The 22,981-nt window shown below is 40.6% G+C and overlaps 1 protein-coding gene across 3 annotated transcripts in view; it reads left to right on the top strand.

The window, feature by feature from the left end:
- The window catches only part of DISP1 (dispatched RND transporter family member 1), a 91,240-nt gene that overhangs the window by 63,750 nt on the left and 4,509 nt on the right, over positions 1 to 22,981 (top strand). For all 3 annotated transcript variants that reach the window (XM_081000099.1, XM_081000100.1, XM_081000101.1), the window contains exons 3-7: positions 8,583 to 8,612; positions 10,939 to 11,062; positions 14,086 to 14,213; positions 15,073 to 15,170; positions 16,427 to 16,524. In XM_081000099.1, coding sequence (XP_080856225.1) covers positions 8,583 to 8,612; positions 10,939 to 11,062; positions 14,086 to 14,213; positions 15,073 to 15,170; positions 16,427 to 16,524 — 478 coding nt within the window. The remainder of the gene's footprint in view (positions 1 to 8,582; positions 8,613 to 10,938; positions 11,063 to 14,085; positions 14,214 to 15,072; positions 15,171 to 16,426; positions 16,525 to 22,981) is intronic.

Raw genomic sequence — 22,981 nt, 5'->3', positions numbered from 1 at the left:
TTTTCCAAATGACCTAGGTGACATCTAAGTCATTCAGATATGTTTGGAGAGCAGGAATACTACTTTACGATGGTTTTGTTGACTTAGGCCCAAAGAGTAAAACGTCCAAAATTAGGATTGCAAACTCTTTTGAAGATGTGTGTGTTTGTAGGGGAGTTGCTTTGTACAAGGTACAGATTTAGCTAACACCCTTCAGGCTGTTTCTAAATTCCATCTCTTAAATAGCAATGTTCCAAAGCTGAACTACTTGATTCATTTTTAAAATCCAAGACAAGGCAAAGCAGCAAAACTATAAAATGGCTTGTGTCAGGGGTTGCAAGCCTGGTGCCATAGACAGCTGCAAAGGCTTTTACTGGTGCCCCTGGGCAGATGCCGCAGACTCTTAAGCTTTAATTTTTCTTTTTGAAAATTTTTCTAGCCCTTGGAAAAAGAAAGTTGTGGGGCAAAAAGTCATTTAACTGATTTCTGTGAAAATGAGAGTGAGTAGTGTGGCCACCTTGTATATTTTTCCTGGTACTTAGGAATGTGGCCTGTTGCTATTAGATAGCAATAATAACAGTGAGTGAGTGTGATTGTATATCTCCACAATTGGGACCAGTAGGGCATAGCTAACTTCCTATGGTTTCACATAAGGCTGCCAGGGGTGGCTGCCTTTCTAATTTTGTGTTGTACCACACACATAACACTCTCTCTCACACACACACACCAACAGCTGTTATGTGACTGGTGCCCCAAGCACTCTCTCAAAATGATCCAAAAAGGTTGGCGACCCCTGCCTTGGATCCAGGTGACATTGCAAATCACCATATCCAACATGACCCTTTCCATTCCCTAAGCTCCTACAGAGGGGCCCCTTCTCTATGTTCCAACTATGGAACCTCGACTGGTGGGGATGGAAGAAAGACCTTCTTTGTGGCTGCATCTAAAATACGTGAACTCTTTGCTCCATAAGGCTTGGTTGGTCTCCTCTGGGGTGGTTTACTCTATGGTCAAAATCTTTCTGTTTAAGCAGGCTTTTTTTAAAAATTCAGTACCTTTTTTATCTGATGCTTTTGGTTTGTCTCCTGTGTACCTATCTGCTTTGTTATATTGCCTCGGGTTTTATATTGTGTTTTTAATTGTTAGGTGCATGCGCACTAGAAAAATATTGGATAAAAATATGTGTATAAATACATCAAACCACCCCCCACCCCTCGCTGATCCATAATGCATGAGTAGCCTTTTGAAAGCCTTAGATGCTATGACAAACATTTGTAATATTTGGCATATTTTCACAAATATCTTGAGGATTTCTGTGTAAGTGCATGTGTTATCTTTTGGAAGGTCTCTGCATCATAAGAAAAACTTTTAAGGGATACTAGGAAACACACAGCTTGCGTTGAGTTTTCAAAACTGTAGTTTGGATACAGTAAAGAGAGAATTAGTATTTTTAATGAGCAACTATAATCATGCATATAACTGTCAATATTCACCCTTCGTGTCTCTCCTCTTGTGCAGTTTTGGAGGAGTCTGATGTCTCGTGTGATTTTTGCTGAATCGTTTCAGTTTCCTCTCAAAGATATTAGTGACTTTGACCTTGACCTTGTGATGCTGCTTGAAATAGGAGGTGTAATGAAAGCATACAAATAAAGTCTGTTATGGAAGCAACTATGTGCCAAAAATGCTGCTGAAAGCCACTTGGTCATCATTTAGGCCAACTATTATTCAATTTCATTTCGGTTATGGAAGGGATGTGGAGAAGGCAGCACAAAAGAATTTCATCTTATGAAGTATTTAGTAGTAAAATGCCTGCTCCAAATTAGATGTTGGCCTGTTCTCAAATTGTGACTCACAGTGATATTAAACTTTTATTATCTTTGAATATTTCAGAACCTTTTATTTAGCTAACCCAGCAAACTGTATCTTTTCATGAGAGGCCTGAAAGTGGGGTTGGGGGAGGACATTATATGCAGAAATGTGTGCACCAAAAAGTGTTTTTGCCATGTCTGTTAGGGTAAAGCAGATTTGGGCAGGGTTGATTTGGAGGAGAGAAGAGCCAAGAGGCCCTTTCTGTCTGCTTCCCTCCTGTAGACTTCCAGATGTGTGCATTTACTCTCACAAATGTGCACCTGTAATTGCTAGAGGGAAAAGCAGTTGAGGAGGTGGAAAAGTTGCAAGTAAAAAGATGAACACCATCCTCTTCTGCCAAGCATTTGACGTATAAGTCCTATGCTGGAATAGATGTGAAGGATATTGGCTGTTCTATCTTCTAATTACTTTTACCTGGCCTTGTGTTATTTTAAATAGTTGTTACCTATCTTGAAATACCATATATATATATTATAAATAAAAATAAAATCACCTTCTTCTTTGGCGATCACTCGTAGCCGAGTAAGATTGTCTTTCATAAACACAGTTTTAACAATGAGCCCGTAAGTGACTGTGGAGGCCAATTCTGGACATTCAGGGCATTATGCACCCATGCCAAAGTAATGCCCTTTGCGTCTTTGTGTAGGAAAAGATAATGTTTGAAATGGTCCTGCTGGTTCCAAAACTGAAGACAGAGAATGTCAGTAAAAAATAATTGCAATGGGCGATGCTCAAGGAAAAATAAAGATGCACAATCCTTTGAAATGCAGTATCTCGTTTTTGCCTTCTTTTTTAATGAAAGGTAGTGACAGCTGGAAAAACGACGATCTGTAAATCATTTCTAGTAAATTCCATTTCTTCCAAAATCCAAAGCTTAAGCACCATTTTGGATCCCAGCAAGACTCATCCATTTATAGTCAGTTCCTTTGATTTTCATGCCAGAGACGAATAGCCCTAGTGTTCAAAGGCTGCCAGGACTTTGTAACAGTCTATTTGGATGATAAAGTAATGCATAGATCTCAAACATTTAGCTTCAGTGCTAGGGAGGGGGTGCGGAAAGGGGATCTGGTTTAACCATCAGTCTCTTAAGAGAGTAAAGAATGCAGACCCATTACCCAAATATGATACAGGGAAGGGAACATTAGTAAAATCTTAGGTAAGGCTAGAGGCATTGCAAGCTGTTCTAAGATACAAATCCCAGCATATGGGGACAGCATTTTCACTAGCACAACCAATGTACCAGTTTCTAGATTAAGCTACTATAGTCACGTTTCACTATATATTTGACTGCTCTGGTGGTTTTCTATTAGCATAGTGGCGGGCAAATTGTAAGAAATAACATGAAAATCAGGGACTTTGCAATGATATTGAAAGACAGAGTGGCAGGATCAAATTGACAATGAAAGCATGACAACTTTGATACACATTTGTCTTGAGTTTTTCAATTGTTTTTATTGGGTGAAAATGAGTGTGCTGTTCAGTATGCATAGACCATTTCCCTGTAACTTTCCTGCATCTGACTATCTATATTGCCCACTTGGTGCGAGTCAGGCTCCCTCTGCTCTAAAACTTACAGTCATAATGAGAGCTACTTTTCTTTAATTACAGCAAGATTTCCCTCTTCCATGCTGTGGTGCTGTGGTCTAAACCGCTGAGCTTCTTGGGCTTGCCGATCAGAAGGTTGGCAGTTCGAATCTGCTCAATGGGGTGAGCTCCTGTTGCTGTGTCCCAACTCCTGCCTACCTAGCAGTTCAAAAGCACACCTGTGCAGGTAGATAAATAGGTACTGCTGTAGCAGGAAGGTAAACAGCATTTCCGTGCGCTCTGGTTTCCGTCACGGTGTTCCGTTGTGCCAGAAGCAGTTTAGTCATGCTGGCCACATGACCCGGAAAGCTGCCTGTGGACAAACACCGGCTCCCTCGGCCTGAAAGCAAGATGAGCACCGCAACCCCATAGTCGCCTTTGACTGGACTTAACTGTCCAGGGGGTTCTTTACGTTTACCTACCTATATCCAAAGACCTGCAAATACTGGGATTTTTCACATTCTGCTCAAGCAGGGATGAAGTACCCCCCCCCTTGCATATTATTGGGCTACAACTCCCAATTTTCCTCTCCATTGGCCATGCTGTCTGGGTCTTATGGGGAGTTGGAGCCCAATAACATCTTGAAGGCTATGTGTTCACCTTCCATGAACTAAAGGGTTTGTCTTGATATGCTGCCTCTTAACTAGAAACTCATTTTGAACCAATTAATCATATTGATGAACACTGGTGCAATGTGAATCACAGTGTTGTGCTTAAGGAAATGTAAAATAATTTGCAACTATTGCAGAATGCCACTATTAACAGTGGAATATAATAGCGTTGGCACTCCCCAAACCACCACTTTCCAACACGAGTTCGTAATTAGGCTGCAAATCCCCTTCCCCATCTAAATATAAAGCTTCAATTATAACCATTTATTTTGGATTTCCATTACTTTCACTGACTTCAACATACTGGAGCAAAAGACAAAGTTAGAAATCATTTGAAGCCAACATGACTGACAGGAAAGCTTCTCTTAATATGCACCCCAATCACCCATTATTAAGCAAGCTACAGCATCCTGTACCAATTTTGTGCTCTATGTATATTTGAACCCAAGCAGTAGAACCTTGAAATACAGGCCTATTTATGAGTGACAAGACACAATGTGAGAAGAAAAGTCATGTCCATCTTTAGGCAGAGCTGGGGGCGAAATGCAATTGGATGCTTTTTCTCAGAACTGCTAGCCAAGCATATGAAGCTTTAACTGTGGCACTGTATACATTTAGAGAGAACATTTGTTCTGCATTTGTCAGAATGCCAGCATCCTTCAATCATCATCTGTTTTGAACTGTAAGCCCTTAAAGTTCATGGATCAGCTTAGTATGCACTCATGACTTAAATTATATATACAGTAGTGGAGCCATATAAAATAACACTTTAGGTAAGGGTTTGTAGGGAAGAAAGCATCATTAAGCATTATCATGTTTATACTACCCCAGGTAACTGTTTATAGTTGCTTTCATGTCCCCTATATTTACTATATGTGGCTTAGGGCCCTTGTATTTATGGGACCGCCTCTCCTGGTATGCCCCACAGAGGATCTTAAGGTCCATGAATAACCATAGTTTAGAGGTCCCGGGCCCTAAGGAAGTCAGACTCTCCTCCACCAGGGCCAGGGCCTTTTCAGTGATGGCTCCAACCTGGTGGAATGCTCTGTCCCAGGAGACTAGGGCCCTTCAGGATTTAAACTCCTTTCGCCGGGCCTGTGAGTTAATCCGCCTGGCCTTTAATTTGAATTCAGCCTGATCTTTTATTTCCCCTTCTCTTTCCTCCCCCTCCCCTTTTATGAAGTTTACCTGCTCTAGGACTCCATAGCTAATTCTCCCCTGGCCTCCTCGCTGGCCCAAGTAGGACTAATTTAGCCAGCTAGCCCTGGTGACTATCTAATGTTTATTGGATGGATTTCCCACAGATTGATTTTTGAACTTTGCAAATAATACAATTTCCCTTTCTGCTTCATCTTGAAAATGATGGCAGTAGTTTTGCCAAAGCAATGGATTGAAATTTACTGCATGTAACGCTCTGAAAGAAAATGTAATGAAAATGATTTATAGATGGTATATGACCCCAGTCAAACTTGCCAAAATCTACCACCTGTCTGATAATAAGTGTTGGAAATGTAGAGAGTGTGAGGGAACGTTCTTCCACCTCTGGTGGACTTGCCCTAAAGTGAAGGTGTTCTGGGAAATGATTTACAATGAATTGAAAAAGGTATTTAAATATACCTTCACTAAGAAACCAGAGGCTTTCCTTTTGGGTATTGTCGGCCAAGGGGTGGCAAAGAAGGACCAGACATTTTTTATGTATGCAACAACAGCAGCAAGGATACTTCTCGCCAAACATTGGAAAACTCAAGATTTACCCACACTGGAAGAATGGCAGATACAACTGATAGACTACATGGAACTGGCTGAAATGACCGGCAGAATCCGTGACCTGGGAGAAGAGAGGATTGAGGAGGACTGGAAGAAATTTAAGAACTATTTACAAAAGTATTGTAATTTGAGTGAATGCTAAATAAGATGCTAGATTAAAATAACTGAGCACCACTAAATTTAGAAGTTTTTAAGAAAATAAGTAAGACTGTGAAAATTTAGCTCCTTCCGAGAATTATAAGATTATGAAATATAGAAGGGATATAAGAATTTAAATAAGATGATAAATTGCTGACAAAATGTTACAACGATGAAAGTGGGAGCGGGAGATGTGAGGAAGTCCAAAGAAAATGTGAAAATATGTTAAGATAAATGTTATATTGTTTATTATGTTTATTTTTATTGTAAAACCCAATAAATTGCTTTAAAAAAAAAAAAAAAGTTTTGCCAAAGCAGTCTTCTCTCTCATCATTCTGAATGTTGAGTTGGTTTAGTTGGTTTAGTTGAGTTGGTTGAACTCTCACCATAGTATACGATTTAGAGAGTTAGTTTATTAAACAGAGCCCAGAGACCCGAATTTTGTTCTTGAGCAAAACAAATTAATTTCTTCAGAGACCATAAGCTATCAGTGAGTATGTATGCCAGTATTTATTTCTTATGTCATACTTGGAGGAGACTCTCTGAAACGAATGGATTTAAGTCCACTGATTTCAGTGGGCCTATGCTGAGTCTGACTTTATTTGAGATAGCGTTTAAAAATAATTCACACATCTTTCTGGGAAACAAGGGCATGAATCCAAATAATTGCAGCGCAGCATTTTGTTTTCAAAAAGCAGGAACCACTCTTACCTTTCCCCAGCAATACTTCAAAGCAAGCCACTCTTAAATAAATAAAAAAAAGTAAGGAGTTTGAAAAGCTTTTGGTGACATGGCATGCTGAAAGTGTTTAAACACACACAATCTGTGCAGGCCGATGGATATGCCCAAAATTGTTCTGGAGAGATCCCAGCTTGCATCTATCTATGTTCCCTTTTTTACCAACTCAGTGGCTTTAAGCATATTTGAGCTGCACAAAAGCGATGATTAAGTCCTTCAAGTCTGAAATGTTAAAGGTCACACCTGCTATCAAACTGTTTTGTTTCCAAAAGTATGCATTAAAAAAGCTGTGCACCAAAATGAAGCCCTGCACTGTAACCAATACGTTGCAGCTGTTTTATGACGACTTTATTATGTTGGTTAGAAACATTATCCATCTTTGACTTTAACAGTCTTTTCTGTTATGCTAAAACGTAGAAAGGCATAGCAAAATAGAATTTTCCCGCTGCGTTAATGGATGATATGCACAGTTTTAAAAGGTTTTTTTATGCTCCAGTTTGGTTTGTCAAGAACACCTTCCCCAACCGCTCTGTAGAGAAGGGCAAACACTCCTGACTCCCCATGAGAGAATTGTGGATTAATGTAATTTATCCACGCATTATCCAAATGTTATCAAAAAGTGCATTCCAAGCAGGGCTTGGTACAACATAGCAGTATAATGAATTCTATAGAATGCCTAATTAAAGCAGTGATAAAGCACGACTAGGTCCCCACATGCTTTGCCCTAGATCCAAGTGTAGGTATTTTCTGTTACATATTGGAGAAATGTGTATATTAAGGACTGAAGAAGATGGAGTGCATAAGACTGAGGCTCATGTGTTTAAGAACACACTATTGTGTGTTGCATTGTCAAAAGTGGGCCACTATGTCGATTCTGATAGTCTTTGAATTCATAATTGCTTTTCATGGTTTCATAAATAGCATTATCATATAGCAATTTTGAAAACTATCTTCTTTCAAAACTAGAAACATCATAACCTTCCTTCAAATGAACTTTTCTTGGAAAAAAAACTATCCACCAACTCAGTAGCTTAGGATCAAACAGAAGCACCTTTTAGAGTTGACCTTCAATGTGAAGTAACGTTTCTTTTTTTTTAACCTGAAGCCATGGCTTAAGTTATTTCTGAACATCTGTTTGTTATGTTTGTCATGTCCATATATCTGGCATTTTTCGGAGGATTTTCAGCTTTCCCAGGAGGCCCTTTTTTAGTCATCTGATTAGAGTTTGGAAACCAAAACTTGAATTGCTTTTTCTAAATCAGAGCATGACCTCTTGTTTGTTTGTTTGTTTGTTTGTTTGTTTGTTTGTTTGTTTGAAGGCAGCAAACAGCTCAGAACTCTTGGCCACGTTCTCTTACTAAAATAATATTGGCATATTTGTACTTAGGGATCCAAGTAAAGATAATGTGTATTGCATTTTGGTGTGTACATGAAATATTTTCATATTTAATGCATAGCAGTTTAAAAGCAATTAAGCTATCTAAGAATAGAGGTTTTTAATTTCCTATTTGTTTCTTTCCTGTTAGCCAAGAAAATCAGTGTTGTATAGAGTGTCTTAGGTATGAGCTTGACTTTGGAAATCGACTTGGGAAACATTTCCAGAATACATTCTGTAGAAAGGAAAGGAAGTGCTGTGGATCATGCGCCCCCCCCCCCCCATTTTCTATTTAACTTGTAAAATTTGCCTTGGTTTTGCAAGCTCTTAATAACAAAGTACATCTGATATATCTGCATCAAAATACTAACACAGTATAGATCCTTGAAAACAAACTTACTGTATTAGTTTAATCCCTTCACTCCCTCTTGCTGATCTCTGTAAAATGTTGAGGCAAGGGAAATTACTGGGCATTGGTATATATGTTATCTATCTAAGATTATTTTTCTTTTGATTTTCAGGCCAGCCAGAACATTAACGTGGCCAAAAAGGTAAGATGTGAATTATTTCCATGCTTTATATTCTCTTCTGTGGTTTTTATTCATGGAAACATTTTTTGTGTACTAGTCCAATCCACCTCAGGACTCAAGCAATGAGGAAGCCAAATAAGTATTAAGTACTGTGATCTGGTGTGGCAAGAATCCTGCGGGCAGCAGGGGCTGAGGGGCACCCCGGAGGATACCTTCATAGTCTTGACCACATCACCATCTGATGTGACTAATTTATATATAAATTTGGTGTGCAGGGTGACGAATGATCATAAGAATACAAAATTAATTGAAAACAAGCCACAAACAAGAGACAGAGGCGGGAAAGTAACACCTTCATTGTATTAAGCTGAAGACTAAATTTCTGTCAAACAATCTCTCAACCCACAATGCTCATCTAAACAAAGTTTGGTGTGATCATTCTGTGATATTTTGGCAGTGGACAAAGCTATATTGTAACTTTTGAATAAATGTGTGTTTTTTTTATTTTAAAAAAATCTAAACAAAGTTTGTCTCGAACAGTGTAGGTAGGGACGGACCGCCGACAAGAGTGACTAGAGCATTTTATTGTTACCTTTCCCACTGTTAATTTTCTCTGCCTTGGTTATATAATACACAAATCTGCTCGTCTCACACACATGCTAGAGAAAGGTTGACGTCACCACCTTTTATCAGTTTTTGTTTAAATGTTGTTTTGTTTTATTTTATTTTATTTTTGTAGCAAACATTATCAGAAGCAGCCTGAAGAATAGATTCAGCTCATTTGTAAGGGGGGGGGGCGGTATTGTCCCTGTTTCTAATCCTTCCTAGTTTCTCTCCTTTTTTCTGGTGAAATTGATTGTGCATCTTTGTAGTCATTCACTAATGAAGACCGTTCAAAACATTCTCTTTTTGTTCCCAGTTTGTTAATAAGAAAAACAAAAACAAGAAGCCATAAGAGTTGCTAGCAGACACAAAACAACACATGCTTATGTCCTTAGGCAGCAAACTTTTGCTGAGAGTAGCAGTTGGCATCTCTTCCCCTTTTGCTGAATTCACATTTTCTTAGCTGAAGAGGATCCCTGCCTGCAAAGACAGTTAAAGCATTCTGCCTTACAGCTTATGTTAAAGAGAAATCTGTTAAGTGAAAAGAGAAACTTGCCAGAGTAGGCATTCCTAAACATTGCCCAAGATGCCCAAGACAGTCACACCGATGTCCAACAATACACTGTTGGCATATTTTTTGTGTTAAATAAAATAAAGATTCGTCTGAGTTGCCTACTTTTGTGAGCAGTGCAACACAGCAGCTAATTCTTCTAAGATTGCCCCCCTTGCAAGTTGGAATGTTCCAGTTTACAAAAGAGCAGTTGAAATCTCACATCAGCTCAATATTGTCAGAACATATTGTTGGAATTAACTCCCAGCATGGACCCACACCAGTCCCAATAAATGCAAGATTCCTTAGACAGAACCAACATCTGATCGGTATTCTAATAATCTTTATGGAAGAACTCGCTGCAACGTCTCTGGGTAACTGCCCTAAAATTATTATAGTTGGAAAATCCTTTCTGATATCCAGCTTAAATTTGCCTTGCTGCAATTGTAATCCATGTTTTTCATCCTTTTTTTTGTACATCTGGTAAGCATGTGACCTCTTTGTCATGGCAATGGTCTACTTATTTGGCCCTCTTCAGTCTTCATTCCTTTAAGTAAATATGGCCAGTCTTTTACCTTTTAATTGTGTCTTGCATACCAGATAAATCTTCTTCAGTTTGTTGGTGCTATAAAACTGGATATAACTCTTCAAGCACAGAGTAATACAGTACTGTTTCCTTTTATGTCCGAGCCACCGTGTTTGAGTTAACTGGGCCCAAAATTACATTTCCATGTTTTGCAATATAATTACATTAAATCCCTGAAACCCTTTACAGAGGAGCTGGAGCCTAGCCCTTCTCATGTTCTAACATTGTATGGGGTTTACTTTTGGTATTGAATTTGGAAATATTCTGACCAGACCAAAAACATGAACTTGAGGAAGAAGTTTAAAAAATCTCACAATACCCTGGAGCAGATTTAGGGGACACAGGGGAGACTGCAGGTAGAATGAGAGGAAGCAGTAGTCCTGTTGCATTCGTGCAACATTGGTTATCAGCCTGATGTATTTTGGAAGTGCCACTTCAAAATTGCCACAAACATTGTGGTAATTGTTTTTCTTTTTTAAATTATTTTCATGAATTAAAAACAGATTTAAAGTAAAATTTATCTTCTCCTTGGTTCTACACACACACACACACACACACACACACACACACCTTCCCCTTTTAAATAGTTATTTTCCATTTTCTTCTAGCTATGCAGCTCTGATAGCTGACTGGCCGGTGGTGGTTTTAGGCATGTGTACTGTGTTAATTGTGGTGTGTGCATTGGTTGGAATACTAGTCCCAGATCTTCCAGACTTCTCTGATCCATTATTGGTAAGTAAACATTATCATCTTGTGCTGTCAAATCGTTGTGTTATTTCCAGCAGTAATGGTAAGCAGAGAGCTGTAAGAATTCTCAGCAAATGTATTATATTGCTTTCAAATACAGATGTGCGCAAATCAAAACGCCAAATCTGAATATTTATGAAGTTTGGTAGTTGAGCCCAGATGTCTTCAAATATGTCTGCGCAGCTGCTGAACCTTTTAATCAATAACACACAAATTGAAAAGATTTCTTCCAGCAGCACCTCTGAAAATAATTTGAGTTTTGAATGTGCTGTATAGAAGGCAACTCCAGTAAAAGGAAGATTATGGGTTTATTAAATGGTAATGACTAGATTATAGAGTATAACACCACCAGTGTTATGAAATGGTACATGGAATATCTATCCTGTTAAATTTTAAAATGAGTTTACCAAAAGTCTTGTGTAATCATATTTGGAGTAGACGCATTGAAGTCAATGGGTGGAGTTCAACATTACACTATTAGAAACGTTCTGTCTGTGTAAGCAGAACAGCTCACCCAATGGAACAATCCTCTTCCCATCCTCCTGCTTGCTGACCCCTCCTGAGGCAATTTTGGGAGGATGCAGTTTAAGCGGGGGCGGGGGGGACCTTTGTGAAGAACTTCTGAGTATCTTTAGTTTTGCGATTTTTTTAAAGACATTTTATTAATTTTACAAATAAAAAGTACAAATAAACTCAAATCAGTAGAGTAATACTGTATGTGGAGATTCTCTGAATCTTGCTACTTCCCCCAATCCCGTCTATGAAGTCTTATTTTGAACATCTACAACTGTGCATATTAATCTGCACTCCAGTTTTTATATCAAACCACAATGTTTTTTACACTACAAGTGTGTCAAAATCCTGCTCTTGTTTCCATCAGCGTGCAATGGCCTCCTAAATAACTTGTAAATTTTTCCCATCCTTTTATAAAGTTTTAATCCTCTTGGTTTCTGAGTTTTCCAGTCAGCTTTGCCATCTCGGCATAGTCCATCAACTTGGCTTGCCATTCTTCTCTGGTAGGAACCTTTGTCATCTTTCCAACTCTGGGCCAATAACATCTTTAGTTGAGATTCCTGCATTGCAGTGGGGTGAACTAGATGACCCTTGGGGTTTTTTATGTTACATTTATATCCCTCCACTTTTCCTCCAAGAAGGTACACATGTCTCTTCCCCCACATTTTCTCTTCACAACAACCCTGTGAGGTAGGTCGGGCTAAACTGGCCCAAGATCACCCAGTGAGCTTCACGGCTGGGTGGGGATTTGATCCCTGGTCTCAGGTCAAAGTGGTTAAGAGTGGTGGACTCGTAATCTGGTTAACCAGGTTTGCGTCTCCGCTCCTCCACATGCAGCTGCTGGGTCACCTTGGGCCAGTCACACTTCTCTGAAGTCTCTCAGCCCCACCTCCCAGAGTGCTTGTTGTGGGGGAGGAAGGAAAAGGAGAAATGTTAGCCGCTTTGAGACTCCTTCAGGTAGTGATAAAGCGGGATATCAAATCCAAACTCTTCTTGTACTACTACTACTACTACTACTACTACACCACAATGAAATCGTTGCAGTCTTCCGTTCTTGCCTGGCATTTAGCCTCAGTGGTCAGGCATTTTGGTAATCGGAGACAGTAAAGAGGATAACAGTGGCAATACAACAATGATCAAGGGGTTGTGGAAATCACAGCCTGCTTAACACAATCTCCATGACTGCATAACTTAGCTGCTCATGCAGCAAACTACTGCGTGGAGATTTTTGCACATGTATTGAACGCTGTCAGTTTCTCTCTGTACTGCAATGAAACTCTGATAGTGTTTTTACAGTCACATGGAGACAAACCAGATGATGGCAGCCAGTAGTGGGGCACTTCGTACTGATGGATCACTGCATGTAGCAACTATTATGGAGGTGGCTTTGCACAGTCTCAGGGGTGTTTTTTTTCATGTGGAGCACGTCTACACATGCTTAGGTTATTGGAGAACAGCTTCATACATTTCAAAGCCCAGTGTGAGCAATATGGGAAATGTGTGGTCTCTCGAGACAGAGACAACAGAGCATGCAAACAATGGCAGCATGAAGATGAAAGAGGAATATTTGGTTAGTAATCGGCTTTGCTAACAATAAAAAACAAGCCATCAAAGGTACGGAGAGTCTTCTGGGCTGGGGGCAGGGGGAGAGAATAACTACACTATTAAAAGTTGTTGCGGAACCATCTGTTTGAACTATTTAGGTGAAGTCGGCTGTAGCGTGCTCCTCATTAGACATTAAATGTGCCACTGTTGGCACAGACATAAGAATCCATAAATGGTTAAACAAGGCAAGGATATGAGTCCAAGCCCTCTAATTTTATCTTATTTTTAAAGAAACAAAAGTTGGCAAGCTTTAGACAGTTTCATTTTATTGCAGGCACACCTAAAGCTATATTTCAGTCAGGGTCTAGACATCACAGTTTGTAGGCTTATTACTTGAGCAGCTATATTTTCCCTCTTGGACTACCATAGGGATTGAATACATTGTAGGAAAACTCTCAAACAACTAAGAACCATGCTAGGCACACCATTAATTGCATGAATGGTGTTAATGAGCAGCCTAGGGACCTTGGACTGGAGAAGTTTCACTCTTATTTGCGTTCTCGTGCTCTCTGCCACAATCCCAACAAAACTAATCCCTCTGAAGTTTCAAGTGAAATCTCCATTGTCACCTAAGGGAGCTTCCCTTTCAATGCAAATAGCAGCTTCCCAAAGGTGACCTTTGCAAGGCCCATGGTGGGGATAGAGAGGGAAGAAGGGAGGATAATTAAACATTTCTATCCACTGGTCCCCAGAAGGCTCAATCTGTTTCTATCTTGGCCTATGGAAGAGCAAGACTTGGTGGTAGTGAATTTGTTATATAGGAATTTGTTGCATAGGACTTCAGAGAAAGGACTTTCTAATGAAGGTTTCTCATCAATTGGACTTGCTAACATCCTTTTCAAATAGAAGGATGGCATGCGCTAATAAAGCTCTCTAATGTTTTGCCATAGGGTTTTGAGCCAAGAGGAACTGCAATAGGACAGCGGCTGGTTACCTGGAATAATATGGTGAAAAACACAGGCTACAAAGCAACCTTAGCAAACTATCCTTTCAAATATGCAGATGAGCAGGCTAAGAGGTAAGAGCTTTTCAACCATGTTCTCTTCTGCTGTTGTTTTCCACTTACGTATCATATGAAACGAAATGTGGGAACTTATTTTAAACCTCTCCTCCCCGCCCCCCCCACACCATACAACAAAAATAGCACTGCACACTTTTAACATCTGGCTCTCTTAATCATAAGCCCTGGTCAGTGTTAATAACAAGGTGGCATGCTAACAAGCATTTACAGTGATATAAAAAACTATTTTGAATATTTGAATTCTTAAACCCTGGAAGTCATGTGAAACTTGATTTATTTTCTTAGGGAATTCTTACTTTATCCAGCGGCCACAGCCAAAAATGTGTAATGGGGCAGTATGCCCATATTAGTATAAAAAGCAGAGAACACAGAGTAATGATGTTGTTGACCCTGTTTTATGTTAGTGTTCTTTTAAGGATAGAACTGTTCTTGAAAATCATGGTAGGAGCAGCTTGTTCTTTGTTTGGTTGTGGATAGGTATTCATCCCCCTCCCTCCCGCATTCAGCAATCTTTTAATTAATTTATTTCTAAGTGATTCATGGGCGGGTTGCTCCACCCACCTGTCAGAGTTATCCTGCAGGTCGTGGGAGACATAAGTTCCCCATCCCTGCCAAAAACTGTTCTGCCAACCAGATTTTCCTGACCCTAACCAGTGACACCCTCAAGAAGCTCCAAACATCTGAGTAAAGAGGTATGTCTTTAGCACCCAACAAAACTGGAGTACATGTATCTTCATAGCACTCCCCCCTCCGCTGCCGCCTTTTTGTGCAGTTACTATTGAAACAAAGATAACTGTTAAAAGTGTAAGCTGTTCGAATGCTATATTTTCAAAGATGAAAAATTGTTCTCTCTTAGCCATCGAGATAACCGATATTCAGATGATCACTATGAAAGAGAGAAGAGGGAAGCAGACTGGAATTTCCACAAGGACAGCTTTTTCTGCGACATTCCAAGTGAGTGTTAAGTGTGCAAAAATGTTAGGAAATGAATCTAAAGCAGGCATGGGCAAACTTGGCCCTCCAGATGTTTTGGGACTACAACTGGTTCTGTTAGCTAGGGATGATGGGAGTTGTAGTCCCAAAACATCTGGAGGGCCGAGTTTGCCTATGCCTAATCTAAAGCATGTGAGGAAGATTAACTAATATTTTACTTACAGTTGGTGCTATCTATTGACCTTTTCAATTTCCTAGGAAATTTTCTTTTCAGTTTGTGAAAAGCAAGGGATGATTACCAAGCTACAAGTTCTTTACTACATTTAGAGATTATCACCATAGTAGGGGCATTTAACATGCACTTGTCCCCCCCCCCCCCAAGTGATACGAAAATGTGCATGGGTGGAATTCAGTGTCCTGGTACTAGAAAGAGTGGGTCTACACAAGCATATCAGACAGAACAATCCTCTCTCCCCTCTGCGGTCACTGTCTGGGGAGTCTCTAGATACACCCCCCCCAAACCCATTGTGGGGGGCACACAGGGAAGGAGACTTCACACAAACAGCAGTCCTGCACATGGCTTCTGCTATCAGGGTTCATTAGATGAATCCTGCACAATATTTCCAGGAAATCAATTTTTTACTTCCTTAGTAGCTGCAGCTTTGTGAAGTTTGTGGTGTGGGAAGAAAGGGCATTTTGCATGTCCTCCTTTCTCACCACTGGAAGTAAATGGATAGCTGAATGCTTGCTTCTCCTTGGTGCTAGAACAAATGGGAGAGGTGTAAATCCTCCTCCTCCTTTCAGCCCAACCCACTCATGCCAATAACACATTGGTCACTTTGGCGCTATTTTTCAAAGTATATTGATATTGAAAGTGTATGCACTAAAATAAGACACTTGGCTCTAGCAACTGATTATTACAAACTCAACATTTCTGAAAATGAATGCTGACTTTATAAAACATCCCCCAGTTTCTATGTGCTGCTTTTCTTGGCAATTAGTTTCTATATGTTAATATAGTACAGAAGATGTTTTAGGCACACCAATTTAGCTAGGCTATATATTTTATTCATTACATTATAATTCCGCCTTTCCTCCATGAAGTCCAAGATTGCGTAAATGCTTCTCCACACCCATCCTATTCCCACAACAACCTTTTGAGGTGGGTTAGACTAAGAGAGTGTCCCAGGATGCTACTGAACTAGAACATACCCTACACTTTAACTCTCAAGGTCTATAACATCAGAAACCTCCTTGATATGTCAATCTTATTTCAGGTGATCGCTATTCCCGAGTGGTATTTACATCAGCAGATGGAAATAACTTGTGGAATTTACCTGCAATAAAATCCATGTGCAATGTGGATAATATGAGAGTAAGTACAGATATCAAATTTTCATATGACTAAATGTGAAACTTCATGTTCTTGTCTTTGATAATTACTAAAGTCTTGCTTGTCACAGGGTACTTATTGGCAGGCAACCATTAGGACAAAAGAAACTTTGCCTTTTACACTGGTGATGATAATGCTGCCCAACATTTCTTTATGACCCCTTCTCAAGGTTAACAGTGCAGTCTGTTTCATTTTTTCCTACACATTCCTATTCTGAATACTTTGTCTGAGGAGAGGAGCAGGATTTAGTATGCATTTTTCAGAATAAGACTTTGTCTTTCTCATTGATTGTTTTGTCATCTTGGCGAGGAAGTATTTTTTGCCCGTTTACAATACTCCTTAAAGTAGTTTTGTTGGGTGTGATTCCGTGAGTTGCTTAGGTTTGTAAGTCCAAAAGGGAATAGGTTGGCAATAGGGAACGCAGGCATATATACAGTAACTTGCATAAATACCCCCCCTGCAGCCCCCCAAAATAATTCAATCCAGATCGTGGTGTTCTGAGAAAGCAAAGTTTGCTTCCTCTTCAGAGCACAGGGGGATGAAAGAAGACACTTTGGTCTTGACTGCTCTGATCAGGAGAGAATGTTTTCCATCATCAAAATAGTTAGGGCCTTTTTTTATTCCCCCAAGGAACCAAAATGTAAAAAGTAACAGGCAGCCTCAGGGACTCCGTGAGTTCCTCCTGCATATGTTAGAAGTTAACGTTGCATATAGTTGAGAATGAAGTCTGGTTTTAACTAATGGACCTTAACTGATGCAAGGTCTTTGGTAAAGTGAAGAGAGTATGTTCATATTGTATATCTATGATATGTGAGCTTGTCACTCTCTGAATCTACAGTAGTTGGTATACTTTGACAGGTGCTGGAGCCTCAAAATATGGTTGGTTCATGGTCCTGATCCGGATTGGGTCACCATGCAAACTGCATGTGCTGGGGTCCAGTCCAGATTGGGACGGTAAAGGTAAAGGTAAAGGGACCCCTGACCATTAGGTCCAGTCGTGGCCGACTCCAGGGTTGCGGTGCTCATCTCGCTTTATTGGCCGAGGGAGCCGGCGTACAGCTTCCGGGTCATGTGGCCAGCATGACTAAACCACTTCTGGTGAACCAGAGCAGCGCACGGAAATGCCATTTACCTTCCTGCTGGAGCGGTACCTATTTATCTACTTGCACTTTGACGTGCTTTCAAACTGCTAGGTTGGCAGGAGCAGGGACCGAGCAACGGGAGCTCACCCCATTGCGGGGATTCGAACTGCCGACCTTCTGATCGGCAAGCCCTAGGCTCTGGGGTTTAACCCACAGCAGGAGACAAAAGGGCTGTTGTCCCCCTGCTCCTCTCACCATGGTCCCAATCTGGGCCTGGTGTCCTGTGCTGGCTATTTCCGAAAAAAAAAGCCACAGACAAACCACAGATTGGTGTCACTTGTAGTTTGCCCCTCACAGTGCTGCTTAGCAGGCTGGTGGGGAAGTGGAAAACTAGATTTTTGTGGGTTATCGGATTGTTATGCCCAACAATGCAAGAATCCATGCAAGTGGAAGTACGAGCACTCAGTTGTGGGGTGTGTGTGCAGGAATGAATGGGTAATAACTTCTTTAGGGTTCATGTAATCATTCATTGTTGCAAGGCTTTCACAACCCAACCTGCATGCTAGATATAAGGGGAAATGTTTCAGTTACTGCTTAATAATAATACTCTGCTTTTGAAAAAAGAATGAAAGAAAACCTGCTTTTGAAGCACCACAAAATTACAAAAGAACACTGAATTCAAGATGAAGAGCTTGTAATAGTGCTTTTAAAATATGTTCCAGTTCTACGTGATTATAATAAAGCAAACAAGCCATTTATTTTATAACATAATTTTATTCAAGCAGCTTTACAGCTTTGCAGCACACTTGCATGGATGTTTACTTTAGAGGCACTTGAATAATTTTTATTATCATTATGATGACGAGGACGGTGTCTAGCATAATCCCAACTGGGGTTGAGTTGAAATCGTGGGCTACTTTTAAACCAGATGATAGCTTCTCAAGTTATTTGCTATCCCTGTAGATGCTATCATGAGAATTTGGAGAAGTAGCAATACAGTGGTACCTCGGGTTAAGAACTTAATTTGTTCTGGAGGTCCGTTCTTAACCTGAGGTACCACTTTAGCTAATGGGGCCTCCCGCTACTGCCGCGCGATTTCTGTTCTCATCCTGAAGCAAAGCTCTTAACCCGAGGTACTATTTCTGGGTTAGCGAAGTCTGTAACCTAAAGCGTCTGTAACCCGAGGTACCACTGTATTACCCAGATATTAAAATCATGGCTTCTGGTTAGAAAAGCTTTCAATACTGAATGAGCTAGGGGAATGGGAACTGCATTTAGTTATTCTAACGGAATCATTTTTTTAAAGATTCATTGGCTGTTCAAACCATATGGAAATAGGTGGTGTTTTTAAGTGTGTCTTGTATTTAGAAAACAGCTCTACACTATTGCAAACCTCTGGATCTTTGAACTGAGGCTGTCTTGTCCAGTAATGAGGCATTGATGTCTTCTGTGGTCTTTCATCTTTATTAATGTCTCTCTCTTGTTGCCTGCTATCCGTATCTCTTTCCAGTTCATGTTCCTTTAAAGGCCTGACTCCGTCTGTGCTCAAGTCAATGCCATTAACTCATGTGGAAGCAAATCCAACTTGTTTGGTGTTTTGAAAGTTTAAGTTTAAGGTCTGCCATATTTCCTTTCTCTGCCATTATGTGTTTTAATGGAAACTTTGATTAAATTCCCAGCATTTCCATAAGAGGGGGCGGGATATTATAAATTGTATTGCCAGCTGTGTACCAGTCATACACAAATTGTCTTGGGCATGCTGTATCAGCTTTAGCCATCTGGTTTACTTATGCTTGGGAAAAGATCCTATAATTCTTCACACATTGCACCCACATAATCTTAATATTAATGCCATATGCAGAATGGCTACAGGATTCAGCCCCCAGTTTGTATATTGCTAACGTTTAAGCCCTTTTAAAAATCAGTCATTAGATTTTAACTGACCTAGAAATCTTCTCTAGGTTGCTTCCTAAAAACAGACTCACAAGTAAGATTCCAGTATAGGATAATCCTGCTGCAAGTAGATGTATAGATTTGTCTAGAACTATTTCAGTCTGGGTTTAGAACAAGGTTTGGGACTAAATTGGCCTGGAGAGGGAGAGGGGGCGTGTGACCCTGCTTCTTCTGGCTGTTCTCTCATTGGCTTTTGATATTATCAGCCATGGTATCCTCTTGGACCAGCCTTAGGAGATTTGCACTGGGCGCACTGTTCTGGCATGGTTCTGGTCTTATCTCCAAGAAAGGTTCCAGAAGATAGTATTGGATAAGTGTTTCTCAGTTTCCTGGCTTTTGAGTTACGGAGTGCTTGCAGAGCAATGTATTAGCTTCCAGTGCTATTGAGCATCTATATGAAGTTATTGGGATTGGTCGTTAGGAGATTTGGAGTGAGGTGTCATCCATTCATTGCTGATACCCAACTCTGTGCCACTGTAACAGAGAACTGGAACTGGCTAAGCGAGCACTGAATCAATGTCTGGATGCACTGGTGGGCTGGGCGAGGGCTAATAAACTGCGTGTGAATCCTGGCAAGACGGAAGCTCTGTGAGTGCGCAGTTCCCAGGTTAGGGAAGTCAGACAGATGCCTGCCCTGTATGATGTTGCACTATCCTTGAAGAAGCAGGTGTGTGGTCTGGGGGTTTCCCTAGATCTGGGGGTGCCCAAACTTTTTCAAAGGGGGCCAGATTTGATGAAGTGACCATGCATGAGGGCCGACCAAAGTTGTCGAGCTGAGAATTTTACCCCCAGACATATACTGCCATGGGGTTCCAGCGGGCCGAATTAAGCCCCCAAAACGGACTTTTGACATGCCTGCCCTAGATGCAGCTCTGTTACTGATGGTCTTGGAGTGCCTTCTACAGCAGTTTCTCAATTAGGACAGCTTGACCATGCAGTGGTAGCCTCAAGTTTGAATTGCTGCAGCGTTCTCTCTGAGGGGGCAACCCTTGACATTGTTCTGGAAGCTGTAGCTCAGGGGTCAGCAACCTTTTTCAGCCGTGGGCCGATCCACCATCCCTCAGACCATGTGGGGGGCCAGACTATATTTTGGGGGGGGAATGAACGAATTCCTATGCCCCACAAATAACCCAGAGATGCATTTTAAATAAAAGGACACATTCTACTCATGTAAAAAACATGCTGATTCCTGGACCGTCCGCGGGCTGGATTGAGAAGGCGATTGGGCCACATCCGGGCCTTAGGTTGCCTTACCCTTGCTGTAGCTGGTGCAGAATATGGCAGCTAAGCTGCCTGTGGGGGGTGAACTGCAGCCAGCACACAGGATCTACAATGCTTGCTAATTGCTGTTAGGTCAAGTTCAGGGTTTTGGTACTAACATACATGGCTTGAAACAGTTTGGGGACCAGGTGGTTTGAGGTCTTACCTCTTATATACCCAGGAGGTCACTTGTTCTGCAAAAGAACCCCTCTGTGAAGTCTCTAAAATATCAGAAGCCGCCGTCCACAGCAGGGCTTTTACTGCCACTGCCCACATCTTTCTATTGTATGATTGTGAATCACCTTGAAATTTATGTGAAAGCCAAGTCATAGATTAATAAACAAACACTTAGCAACTGCTTTCAAACTGTTTTCTGAGGAACCTTGGGGTTTCTTGGAAGCGTGTCCTCATTCTCCAGTGCGAAACATAGATAAAGCCCCCTAAAAGACAGGTCGTCTGCCATTACCAGTCTTCCCTTAAAACAGAGATGGCTAAACTGCTATCCTTCTGATATTGTTGGGCTTCAACTCCCACCAGCCCTAGCCACCATAAGTAATGGAAGATGATGGACGTTGCAGTCCAGCAACATCTGGAGGAGCAGAGGTACCGTATTTTTCTGTGTATAATATGCCCCTTATTTGGGGGACTCCAATTTAAGAAAATGGGGGGAGATCTATCCGGGTATAAGACTCCCTGAAATTTTGGACATTATTTTTTAGGGGGAAAACCTTGTCTTATACACGGAAAAATACGGCAAGTTCCTCCTGCTGTACAATATAGTATTACTAAGAAATGTGTGGGTTCTAGAGCACATGGTCACATTGGGAGTGTAAGAAATCTGAAAACCACAGAGAGATAATTTAAGCACAATATTTTCTTTAGATGGTTGCAGAACAAGTGGAAAACATCACAATGGTACATCTAATCTCGCATACACAAAGTGGCCTTGGCAACACCTTTTGATGTAGCAACAAAACAGACCCCTAACCCTTGCATGTGTTAGCAGTATTTCTAAAACAATGTTTTCATGAGGTATTTTGATAAGTTCCAGGCTAAGTCTCCCTTTCCAAGTTCTAACAGCCAATTTATCTTTATCTTTTGTGAGGCTTACTTTAACAGCAAATATGTAGGGTCTGCAGTGTGTTGAGGAATAGCAAGCAAACTCACAGTTTCAGATTGAACTTGAATAAGTAAAGTGGATGATAGTTTTTTCCTCCCAGCTTGTCTGGCTGACCTGAAGGGCTTTCATGTTGTATCCTCCCTGATACAACTGGACATGGGCCATGAAACATAAAGAGATGGCATTCCAGTGCTTCCTTTTATTTATTAGGTTGTTCGTTTTTTCCTGAGCTTGCATGTGTGAGTGTTTTTATCTGGAAACAATCAAATGTGAATTATCCTGTTTTTATGGAATGCTAGGTCATTATTGTTCTGAAATTGTTTGACAAAATTAAGGCCCTATTAAATCTTTTATAACGATCAGGAGAATTCCTAAATCCTGTTCTTTTTTGCCTCTGCTATAAAAGGATTGCACATAATCAGCCAAAGCAATTTCAATATGACTCAAAACCAGAATGTTTGGATGTCTGAAATGTGCCTGGCTTTCAAAAAGCTTAAGCACATGTGTAAGTGACTTAGTAAGACTAATCCTCTGATAATATTGGGAAAGTACATAAGTGTATCCAGGATTGGTCCTTTGTTATGCATTCCAAGTAGGAAATTTGACTAGTGAGTCCAGATGTACATTAGGCACAACTTAATTCTGAAGCTTTGCAGGCCTAACTAATGAGTATCCTGGCCCTTTGAATAGCAGTGCCACAAAGATCCCCACACCTCAGTAGGTGTGCCAACACAAATTAAGGAGCCTATCCCTCCTGTATTTCCATAAATATATATATATTCTGATTTCTGGGAGTGATGGAAGGAGTCTACATAGCAATATATTCTCTGAATGCATTGACCAGTTAGGAAAAGGTAACACTGGGGATTTTTTTGGGGGGGGGGTGTTACAGGTTTGTTGCTCTTGTGGGATATAGTATGTACATACCCTCTTTGTCGCATCATGTTGCAGTTGTTAAACTTGTCCAAGGAACTCTCTCAGATTCATTCCCTGTGTCTGCAGTCATGGGATTGTTGTCTGTCAC

This window comes from Podarcis pityusensis (genome assembly GCF_964106645.2).
Source record: "Podarcis pityusensis genome assembly, chromosome: 3".
NCBI lineage: Eukaryota > Metazoa > Chordata > Lepidosauria > Squamata > Lacertidae > Podarcis > Podarcis pityusensis.
The sequence above is the reverse complement of the archived record's forward strand: the minus strand, read 5'-3'. Positions and strand labels throughout refer to the sequence as shown.